This window comes from Dromiciops gliroides, chromosome 2 (assembly GCF_019393635.1).
Source record: "Dromiciops gliroides isolate mDroGli1 chromosome 2, mDroGli1.pri, whole genome shotgun sequence".
Classification (NCBI taxonomy): domain Eukaryota; kingdom Metazoa; phylum Chordata; class Mammalia; order Microbiotheria; family Microbiotheriidae; genus Dromiciops; species Dromiciops gliroides.
This window is the reverse complement of record NC_057862.1, coordinates 420,131,442-420,143,951: the sequence shown is the minus strand read 5'-3', so window position 1 is coordinate 420,143,951 and position 12,510 is coordinate 420,131,442. Positions and strand designations below refer to the sequence as shown.

The following is a 12,510-nucleotide window of genomic DNA, read 5'->3' as shown; positions in this document are numbered from 1 at the left end:
TATATGAACACATTGTCCTACAGGCAGAGTAAGGATTGCTAAAGCTCAGAAGGAGCTGTGAGTGGTGAGGAAACCCAAGAACAACAAAAAGAAATTTTAAGGTAGGTATATTGTGGAAAAGAGAAGGACCAAAGAATGTACCGGACTCTTACTTGGCATAGATGGGACATTGATAACTAACAAGAGAAGGCAAAACTACTCAACTGTTATTTTGCTTTTTTTCCCCCCAGGGAGAATGACCTTTGGATGGGAAAGGATAGAACAAAAATTACTAATAGATAGTTGATATTCATTGCTGTGACATTTAAAATCTAATGTATGTGTCCTTACCTGCCCCCCCACCCCCCCACAGTGTGAGGGGGAAACTAGCTAGAATTTACTTATAAATTAGAAAATTCAGCAACAGTGTTTGGTCCTTAAGCATTTATTAAAGTATGTTAGAAGTCAGTAAATATAGAACATGTGGAGTTCAGAAAGATAGCCAAAAGCCCTATCTACCCTAGGGTTCAGAATCAACTCCTTCTTCTTCTTCTTCCCTCAGCCACCAACCCAAGGAAAGAGGCCACAGCTAAGAAGCCAGCCTCCCTTCCTGCTTCCTGTCTCCCACCCCAGAAGGGGTTGTCCTTCAAGCTGATTGGTTGAGGGTGGTCTCATATTGATGTTGTAGTCCACAGTCTCTAAAAACAACACCTCACTCAGGGCCAGCCAGGTGTGTTCTCTATTTAATCAACCATAACTAGGTTCTCAGTCAGTCTCTGTCAGTCTCACCCAATTCAATCAATTCCAAATCAATCTTCAGGTGGGGCCCCTGGCATCTGCCACATCCCATTATTTTCTCACATTGCTGAAAAAGGAGATAGTAAGAGAGCACCTGGCTGTCCTTAATAAATTCAGGTCACCTAGCCTAGATTAACTACATATTTTTACTATGATGCATTATCTGTGTAATACCAAAAGAACTGGGAGATATTATTGCTAGTCCACTGTCAGTGATATCTGAAAGATTATTTTCAAAATGGGGGACTTAAATAAAAAATTACAGGACTTAAAAGGCTAATGTCCTGATTTTTTTTTTCTTTAAAAAGGAAGTAGAGTCTGCAAACTGTAGAGTAATGAGTATGTCTTCAAATTCTGGCAAAATTCTAGAATCTACTATTAAAGATATGGTTAGTGCACACCTAGTAAAGGAAATGGTGGTGGCAAAGGGCCAGCATGGTTTTAGCACAAATAAAGTATCTCATGATATTACTGTGAAAGAGGTAGAAAGATATAGGCTGGATCATAGTACCATTATAGTCAGAATTGGCTGGATGGCTGGACTCAGGAAGTATTCCTTAATGGTAGATGTCAACTTGGAAGGAAGCTTTCGTAGAAGACCCCCAGGGATCTATGCTTGGCTCTGTGCTATTTAACTTCAATGATTTGGATAAAGGCATATAGATAGCATGCTTACCAAATTTGTAGATTACACAGAATTGAGAGAACTAACAGTATCAGGAATGAAAAAAAAAAGATTTTGATAGGCTAGAACATTGGGATGAATCTAATATGATGAAATTTGAAAGTGATAAATATAAGGTCTTATATTAGAGTTTTAAAAATTAACTTCATAAGTAAAGATTAGTTGAGGATTAAACAGCACTTTGACATTAAAAAAAAAATCTGGGGGCAGCTAGGTGGCACAGTGGATAGAGCACCGGCCCTGGAGTCAGGAGTACCTGAGTTCAAATCCAGCCTCAGACACTTAACACTTAACTAGCTGTGTGACCCTGGGCAAGTCACTTAACCCCAACTGCCTCACCAAAAAAAAAAAAAAAAATCCGGAGTTCTAGTGGATTGCAGCTCTATATGAGCCAGCCCTGTGATATGACAGCCAAAAAAGAGTGTTATTTTAGACCGCATTAAAAGACTTCTTAGGGAAAGGAGGGGATGGGGGCAGCTAGGTGGTGCAGTGGATAAAGCACCGGCCCTGGATTCCTGGATTCAGGAGGACCTGAGTTCAAATCTGACCTTAGACACTTGACACTTACTAGCTGTGTGTCCCTGGGCAAGTCACTTAACCCTCATTGCCCTGCAAAAAAAGGGGGGGGGGATTGTCTCACTGTATTCTACCCTGGTCACACCACATCTAGAATGTTGTGTTCATTTTTGGGTGTCACGATTTTCAAAGGTCATTCATTGATAAACTGGAAAATGTCCAGACAAGGGTAGCCACAATGTTGAGTCACCTTGAGTCCATACCATAAGATAATTGATTGAAAGAAGTGAGGGTGTTTAGTCTGGACAAGAGAAGACTCTATCAGGACATGACAACTATCTTCAAATATTTGAAAGGTTGTTATGTGGGAGAGAGAGTGTAAACTTGATATTTTTTGGTCCTAGAATGCATAATTAGGAACAATGAGTAGAAGTAACAAAAGGGCAAATTTAGGCTTGATGTCAGGAAGAAAACTTCCTAACAATTAGACTTATCTAAAAGTGGAACTAGGGCAGCCAGGTAGTGCAGTGGATAGAGCACCAGTCACGACGTCAGGAAGATTCATCTTTCTGAGTTCAAATCTAGTCTCACTTCCTAGTTGTGTGACCCTGGGCACATCACTTAACCCTTGTTTGTCTCAGTTTCTTCATCTATAAAATGATCTAGAGAAGGAAATGGCAAACCACTCCAGTATCTTTGCTAAGAAAACCCCAAATGGGGTCACAGAGAATCAGACATGACTAAAAAATGACAAAAAAATGTAACCATGTTGGAAAGTAATAGGTTCCCACTCTTTTTAAGGGCTTCAAGCAGAGACTGGGATGACTATTTGTCTGATATGTTATAGTGGGGATTTCAAGTGGCAGTATGGTTTGGACTAAATGACTTCTGAGATCTTTCTAATTCTGAAATGTTGTAATGCCTGCCATGCATCAACCTCTTTACCATCAAAAAATTTGGAATTTGTTTTTAAAAATAGAAAAGTATGTCAGTAAAACAGTTAAATAAGACATAGAAACAAATGAACCTGGTATTCCAGTGTGTTGGGGAAATTAAATACTAAGTATATTAAAATTCAGTAAAATATTTCATGTATAAACTAAAATTTGTGCTTACCAAACATATTACAAAAACATCACAAACCTTGCTATTCACTTTCACTGTTTAAATTTTAAACACAAATAAAAACTCCAAATAATCACATAGAATGACAGAATTGAAGTAACTCCAGTTCTGTTTCTTTATCTTTACTATCACCATACTAGTATTTTTTTTTTTTGGCGAGGAAGTTGGGGTTAAGTGACTTGCCCAGGGTCACACAGCTAGTAAGTATCAAGTGTCTGAGGCCAGATTTGAACTCAGGTCCTCCTGAATCCAGGGCCAGTGCTTTATCTACTGTGCCACCTAGCTGCCCCTCATGGTTGAGAAGACAGCCTGGTATGGAGAACAAACCCAGATCTTTTTTTTTTTTTTTTGCAGGGCAATGAGGGTTAAGTGACTTGCCCAGGGTCACACAGCTAGTAAGTGTCAAATGTCTGAGGCCAGATTTGAACTCAGGTCCTCCTGAATCCAGGAATCCAGGGCCTGTGCTTTGTCCACTGTGCCATCTAGCTGCCCCACCATGCTAGTATTGTTTATTTTTAAAACACTATTTTAATGCAGGGATATATAGTGTCACAGGGTAGCTAGGTGGTACAGTGGATAGAACACTGGTCCTGAAGTTGGGAGGACCAAGTAATATGGAATGGAAATTTACAGTTTAGCATATAATTCCCTTTGTATTCTACTTTGTATATACATACAAATTTCTATACAAATTACAAGTATAGAAGTGCTCATTTTCTGGTGTTAAGTTCAATTTTTAAAATTTAAAACAGAAATGCAAATTAATACAACTTTGAAGTTTTAGTTCATACCTATCAAATTGGAAAATCTGATAAAGCAATAGCCAATATCTAAAGTATTGTAGGGACTCAAACATACTACAAAAACTATTGTTAAAGTTGTGAGTTGGTCTTACCATTTTGGAAAACTATTTGGAATTACATGCTTAAAGATAATAAATTGTTCATACCCTTTGATGTAGTTTATTTCCTAATGAGGTTAGTAGTAGAAAGATCCCATATGTACCCAAATATTAACAGAAGCACTTTTTGTAGTAGCAAAAAACTGAAAACAAACTGGGTGCCCATCCAGAGCAAATTCATCAGAACCAATTGAACAACATATGCCAATAACCGTATAAATGAAAATGGTAATTGAAGACATAATTAAGATTGAACATAATGACCACTCTAGATTCTAGAGGACTGATGACACAATATACTGCCTTCCTATTGTAAAGGATATTTTGGTCTATGAGTACAGATTATTGAATATTCTGTCAGTTAAATTTGCTGTAATTTGTATTTAACTGTTTCTTTATTATATGAGAGGAATTTGGGGTAGAATAGGTTGTTGGGAAGTGATAGTGGTATGAATACAAAAAAACCAGAATGTTAGATTTTTAAAATAAAGCTTTCTTCATATCTAACAGTTTTATTAATAAAGCAAGTGAGATTATTCTGAACAGAATTACTCCTCATGACTCTATACAGGCTCCATGAATTCACTTCATTTTCTAAGTGTTTACACATCATCTATTTAATAGCCTCTTCTAGAATTGTTCTGTGAGAAACTACTAGGCTACAACTTCAAGAATCCTCCTTAACTCTATTTAGAAAAGCAGAACACCTTCCTATCTCAAGGCTTCTTCACCTCTCTCATTCTGTGATTTCCCAAAGATTATGTAAACTGATTTTTAATTACTTCTACAGATTCTTTTTGTATTTTGACTTATTACTTGTTTTGGGCTTGTGTATGTACTTTATTTAAATTGGCTGTGTGCTCTATTATCAGTAAGGGCCAAATTTAATATGGGGAGTGTTAATTGGGTGGCTCACCGTAATATTGGAGTAAGAAAGGAGATTAACAGCCTCTTTAAAAAACAAAACAGGGGTGGGGCAGCTAGGTGGCACAGTGGATAGAGCACTGGCCCTAGATTCAGGAGGACCTGAGTTCAAATCTGAACTCAGACACTTAACAATTACTAGCTGTGTGATCCCAGGCAAGTCACTTAACCCCAGTTGCCTCACCAAAAAAACAAAACAAAACAAAAAACAGGGTTTATTAATGGGAACAAATTTAAAACACTAGTAAGGTTAATAGAACTAGGGACAAAGAAAAAGGGAATAGGAGAAGGAAAAATATACAATCTGTAACTCACTACAACCCAGAAATCAGCCATTCTGAAAAGGATCAGCTACTCAGTGTTCCAGTGTCTTGCTCCCTCTGCCACTCATGCCAGAGTGCTCTCTCCCCTTTTCTCTCTCCCAGAAGCCCCCTCTCTCAAGAAAAAGGGCTGACCACACACACACAACCCCAAGCTAATTGGCTGGCAGCCTTGATTGACAGAAATAACAAACAGCTCTACAAATGTCAGCCCCCCAGCTTCCAGATGCTGAAGAACACCTAACTGCCTTCACCAGATTTCCCATCATTATAATTTGGCCAGGCCCACGCAGGCGTGTGGGTATCCGGTGTGAACCAGCTTGCAGGGGCGCACTGGGGCCTCCAATCCCAGCCAAAGATGGGGTCACAGAAACCCCAAATCACAATCAATTCCTTGCATATCTATTGTCTTTAGTTTCATCTTAATGACTTTTGAGGGGCAATATTCTAGTGGAAATAGTGCTAGACTAAGAGTCAGAAGCCCTGGATTCTAATACTTGTTCAGAGATTGGCTAACTAATTTGCTCTTCTTAAGCCTCAGTTTTATTTTTAAAATGATATAACCTGTCCTATGTACCTCTTAGACCACTTGTATTAAATGTGTATGAATGTGAAAGCTCTTTATAAACTGTGTATTTCTATGCCTATGTAAGGTATTATACTGCAATATTTCAGAAGCTCCATCACCTGGTGACCAACCTCTTGATGATGAACATCTTAAAATTTAGCTATTCTTCAGATAGGGGAACAGACACATTAAAGGCTATTCCCATAACTGAATTCTTTCCATCTTGTTAGGACCTACTACAGTTTTTACATCCTAGTGGTAGGCATCTTCTTCAAGAACCTAAGATTACCATCTCTCCCCAAAGCTCAATGAGGCATTTAAAGTAGAACTTCCCAGGGCAAAGATTGTTTTCCTTGATGTTTTATTTTCCTAGCACAGAAAAGAGGATAAATTTGCATTTTTTATCTTTTAGATTGGGAGACTAGGCCTGAAATAGAGGAGTCAACTACAAAGAAGGTTATTTCTACAGAAGAATTATCCCAGAAAAAATGTAAGAGGGATGGTTGTCAGGACTTCAAGTTGGGAAAACCTTGGGAATATGAAGTCATGTTAGAGAAGCAACAAGGCAACTACAAGAGACCTTCCAGGAAAATGGCAACAACTCATGTGAAAACTAACAAGGTATCCAACCATGAAAGTAATAAATTTGTGAGAAAATTCAGATTGGGATCAGTATTTGCTTTACAACAAAGAATTCCTATAGAAAACAATCTCCAAAAATTTGATAAGCATGGGAAAAGTTTCAAACAGAATTCAAATCTGATTAAATGTAATAGGATCTCCTCAGGAAAGAAACTTTATAATTATAATGAATGTGGAAACTCGTTCAGGTACCACTTAGACCTTATTCAATATCATACTGGAAAAAAATCCTATAAATGCAATGAATGCTCAAAAGTTTTCAATAAGAAGTCATCTCTCAGCAGGCACTGGCGAATTCACATTGGAGGAAAAAACTATGAATGTAATGAATGTGGGAAAAATTTCAGTGAGAGGTCATGCTTAAATAAACACCAGAGAATCCATACAGGAGAGAAACCCTATAAATGTAATGAATGTGGAAAAGCCTTCACTGGCAGGTCATCCCTTAGTAGACATCAAAGAATCCACACTGGGGAGAAACCTTATGAATGTAATGAGTGTGGGAAAGCCTTCATTCAGAGTATACACCTTACTCGACATCAGAGAATTCATACTGGAGAGAAACCCTATAAATGTAATAAGTGTGGGAAACCATTTAGATGGAATACACAACTTATTCTGCATCAAAGGATCCATACAGGAGAGAAACCCTATGAATGTAATGAATGTGGAAAAGCCTTTAGCCGTAGCACACACCTTAATCAACATCAGCTAATTCATACTGGAAAGAAACCCTATGAATGTACTGTTTGTGGGAAGGCTTTCAATGACAGGTCATCTGTTACTAAGCATCAGCGAATTCATACAGGAGAAAAACCCTATGAATGCAATGTATGTGGAAAAGCCTTTCCTCACAGGTCATCCCTTACTGAACATCACAGAGTTCATACTAGAGAGAAACCCTATGCATGTGATGCATGTGGAAAAGCTTTTAGCCGTAATACATACCTTACTCAACATCAGAGAATTCACACAGGAGAGAAACCCTTTGAATGTAATGAATGTGGAAAAGCCTTTGGCCGGAGTACAAACCTTGCTCAACATAAGAGAATTCATACTGGATTAAAACCCCATGAATGTAATTCATGTGGGAAGGCCTTCATTGATAGGTCATCCCTCTCTAAACATCAGAGAGTCCATACTGGGGAGAAGCCCTATGAATGTAATGAATGTGGGAAAGCTTTTAGCCATATATCTTCCCTTACTAAACACCAGAGAATTCATAATGGAGATAAATTTTAGTTCATTTGGAAACTTCCTTATAAATTCAACCCATATTCAACATTAGAGATCTCATCCTAGAGAATATTGAGGTAGTGTGGTACAGTGAAAAGAGGTGGGCCTAGAATCAGAGAACCTGGCTCAAATCCCAGCTCTTCCAACTTACCACCTATAACCTTGGGTAAAGTCATTTAAATTTTCTAGGTCTCAATTTCTTCATTTCTAAAATAAGGAAGTTGAGCAAAATGAACTCCTAAATTATTTCCAGTTCCAAACTTATGATTTTTCAAACAGAATTCATCCTTTTCCCATTAAAGGAATCATACTGGTGAGCAGTAATATGTACACAAAGAATGTAAGAAAATTTTCAGGCAAAGTATAGCACTTATTCAGCATTACAATCAATAGTGGAGAGTAACCATATGAATGTGACATGTAAGGAAGTCTTCAGTTGTACTTCAGTGCACATCAAACATCAGACACTTTAATGGATCTGTGATCTCATTAATGTGGATATTCTCTCCAATGATGCTCATTCTGAGCAACTTTTGTCTTCATATAAATCTTCCAAAGGGCACTCCACCCAATATTCTGGAAGTCTTCCTTTAATTCTTGTGAATCCTATGCATGCCTACAGATGAAGCATGTGGCCTATCAATCAGTTACCACTCATTCTCACCACATGAACAGCTTAACTATTTTTTCTGATCATACACCACTTTGGTGACATGCTGTATGCCACTTCTCTGTGTGTTTATTGGTTGGGAAGTGTGTATAGCCCACTTGTGCCTGCCACTTGAATTCTTTGGAGACTGTGGTATTCCATGATTCACAGCCATACAGCATCATGAAAGAATATTGTTGTTAAACACTTTTGTTTCAGGAAGAAGCTTGGAGTCATTAAGAAGACTGCACAGTATCCCAAATTCAACTTAGCCTTGAGATTGTTGTCCTATTCAATCTTTGACCTAGCTCTTAGTTAATGTGCAGTCTTTCTAAGATAAATGTACTGATAAACCAACCTTATAGGCTATCCATCCAACTACATATCACAGTCTGGACAATAGACATTATTAAGCCATTTTTTCTTCTGGTGTTGTTAGGCAAACTAATATTATTTGGAATTCAGATTAGAGAGTAACTATATGAATGTGTCATGTAAGAAAGTCTTTAAATTCAGGTTAGCCCATATAGAAAATCAGAGGCTTTATTTTGATTGTACAATGGATCTATAATCTTACTGGTAAGAGTATTTCCTCCAGTGAAGCAGATCAGAGATCATCCCCATGGCCTCATTCTGAGCAATCCTTGTCCACATATCTTCCATAAATCTTCCACAGGAGCTCAGTGGTTTAATGCAATCTATACAATGCCAACCACAAACAGGAACACTGGAGGACCTTGCCATTTATAGTAAATCTTCCATTTTGACTTTTTTTTTTTCATTTTGACTCTTTACTAAACATCCTCCTTGATGGTGGCAAATAACTTTGGCAAGTACACTTCTCCATTTTATGCCTCACTCAACATTAATATTAAGAGAGTTGTTGACTGAAGTTTTTCTCATATTTTTCAAAGGCTCTTATATTATTCTAATATGCATGGGAGTAATCCTAAGAACATAATGAATTAAGAGAAATTTTCTTTGACACCAATCCCATAGGCATTGGCTTATCCCACATGTTGCCTTTTAATAGACGATCTCATTTAGAGCATTCTTTCCTGTTCTCCCCCTTCTTCCATTTTATTAGCCATTTGATAAAGTTAAATAAGCAGTGAAACTAAAATAATGAGACTGACATTTTACAGAACTGAACTAATTATGAATCCAATTGAGAAAATTCATTTTAAGGACATATCTGCTCTTTGCTACCTCACCTTGTACATAACTCTAGTTTTGGTTTTAAGGAAAGAAAAATTTTTTCTTTACATTTACCCTGAGTTGAACATAATCTTAGAATTTCAACAGCTTAATTTTTTTATTTCTTTGTATTCTTTGTATTCTCTATTCTCTGCTCTCATTAAAATAATTTAGGAAACTATTGCCTGACTTTTGTACCTGACACCTAATTAATTGTTTTTTTTTTTAATCCTCTGAGCTCCTTACTGGCACAGGGACTATTGTAGGTGGCCGGCACTTAATAAATGCTTTTTGAATTGAATAAGTAACTACAAGGTATATTGAGGAGGGAGAAAGCATCAACATGACAATTTCATAAAATATGAACTGACAAAATTAGGGGGGATATCCAGTAAGCTTGTATAGTCAGAACTATTTATGTTTTATAATTCTCTTGCACTGGTATAATTTTGTATTTCTTAAGGCTAGTACCAGATAGTTTTGATTATTACTGTTTTTAAAATGCAGTATGGTAACATATGCTTCATTAATCTTTTTTCATGGTTCCTCTTGATAATATTTTTTCTTTTTGTGCTTCCATTTAAATTTTGTTACTGTTTTTATCTCTTTCTAAAAAGTGACTAATTGACATTTTGTATTTATTAGTATTATTGTTAGTACCTAAGTGAGGGAATACTCTCTTCAACTGCAAATCTGTGGCAACCATCTATAATTTGTAATCCTAGCAATTTACCTGGGATTCACAGAAGATAAGTGACTTTCCATAGTCACAAAGAAAAGTATGTGTGAGAGGTGGGGTTTGATTCCAGTTCTTCCTGATTCCAAGTATAGCACTGTATCCATTATGCCACATTATCTTTCTTGATATTGTATTACAGATAGCTATTAATAAGAGAAATAGTGACATTTTTGCTATACTATAGTGACATTTTTGCTGTACTATATCATTCTAAGGATTTCAGAGGCCATCTCTCCAGCTATTAATTTTCTTTATTCTTCATATAGTTTGGAAACTCCCTTTCTAGAAGTCTTCTGCCTTAGTAAGTTAATACCCAATAGTTCATGTTTTTATTATTATAAAGAGTATTTTTCTTCCTGGAATTTTTCTTTCTGTTAGTGGCACATAAAAATGCAGATGATTTTTGTTGGTTTATCTTATACCCCTCCTACTTAATAAAGTCATGTATTTCTTAATACTTTTTTGAGGCTAATTAATCCTGATTCTGCTTAGCTCTTAAGATCAGATGAGAACAGATATATTTCAATCTCCTGCACTAACTATATAACAATATTACTTGGAAACAAAGATCACTTATTCATTACAAAGATATTTCTTTAATTAGTTTTCATGCCTTATTGCTATAGCTTGCATTTCTGAAACTATGGTGAATATCAATGTTGAAAGTGAACAAATCTGTTTTGAGTGGAAATGTTTATAATGTTTCTCTATTGCATATAATGTGGTTTTAAATAAATACTATATAAAATTGTATTTTGATACTCTAATGGACCCATGATCTCATCATTCAACAAGCATTTTTTAAGAACCTACAATGTGTAGAGCACTGGGGAGATACAAAGTTTGGGTAAGATACAATAACAGGCTTTTGTGGACTTTCCAGTTCAGCAAAGGCTTGACACAAATAGAGATAACCATAATATACAACACTGAATGATAAATACTTAGAAGAATTACAACTAAAGTTGTATGTGAGGTCTGAGATATGACATTAATTGGAGAGCATGAGAAAAAACTTCAAGGAAGTCTTTGAGGTTTTTTTTAATCATAAAAGTATTTTATTATTTTCCAGTTACATGTAAAAATAGTTTTCAACATTTGTTTTCACAAGGTTTTGAATTCCAAATTTTTCTCCCTCCCACTCTCCCTTCCCTCCCCCCCCAAAGATAGAAAGGAATCTGATATGTTATATATGTACAATCACATTAAACATATTTCTGCATTAGTCATGCAGAAAGAAGAATCAGAACAAAAGGGGAAAACCTCAAAAAAGAAAACAAAGTAGAAACAGTATGGTTCAATCTGCATCCAGATTGCACAGTTCTTTTTTTCTAGATGTGGAGAACATTTTCCATAACGAGTCCTTTGGAATTCTCTTGAATCATTGTACTGCTGAGAAGATTTAATCTATCACAGTTGATCATCACACAATGTTGATGTTACTGTGTACAATGTTCTCCTGGTTCTGCTCACTTCACTTAGCATCAATCCACTTAAGTCTTTCCAGGTTTTTCTGAAATCTGCCTGCTCATCATTTCTTACAGCACGATAGTATTCCATTACATTCAAATACCACAACTTGTTCAGCCATTCCCCAATTGGTGGGCATTCCCTCGATTTCCAATTCTTTGACACCACGAAGAGAGCTACTATAAATATTTTTGTGTATGTGGGTCCTTTCCCCTTTTTTATGATCTCTTTGGGCGTACAGACCTAGTAGTGGTATTACTGGATCAAAGGTACAGCCTCATAGCTCTTTAGGCATAGTTCCAAATTGCTCTCCAGAATGGGTGGATCAGTTCACAACTCCACCAACAATGCATTAGTGTTGATTTTTCCACAGCTTCTCCAACATTTATTTTGCTTTTTTTTTTGTCATATTAGCTAATCTGACAGGTTTGATGTGGTACCTCAGAGTTGTTTTAATTTGCATTTCTCTAATCAGTAGTGATTTAGAGCATTTTTTCATAAGACAATAGATAGTTTTTATTTCTTCATCATTTTCTTCATCTGACCATTTGACCATTTCTCAACTGGGGAATGACATGCATGCTTATAAATTTTATTTAATTCCCTATATATTTTAGAAATGAGACCTTTATCAGAAACACTGACTGTAAAAATTGTTTCCGAGCTTTCTGCTTCCCTTCTAATCTTGGCTGCATCGCTTCTCTTTGTACAAAAACTTTTGAATTTAATGTAATCAAAATCATCCATTTTGCATTTCACAA

The 12,510-nt window shown here is 36.4% G+C and overlaps 1 protein-coding gene across 1 annotated transcript in view; it reads left to right on the top strand.

Annotated features, from left to right (window-relative positions):
• The window catches only part of LOC122741158 (zinc finger protein OZF-like), a 48,135-nt gene extending 37,136 nt beyond the window's left edge, over positions 1-10,999 (top strand). Inside the window, exon 6 of the mRNA XM_043984313.1 lies at positions 6,229-10,999. Within this exon, the coding sequence (XP_043840248.1) occupies positions 6,229-7,700 (1,472 nt within the window). The 3' untranslated portion in view covers positions 7,701-10,999. The remainder of the gene's footprint in view (positions 1-6,228) is intronic.
• Positions 11,000-12,510: the final 1,511 nt, after the last annotated feature.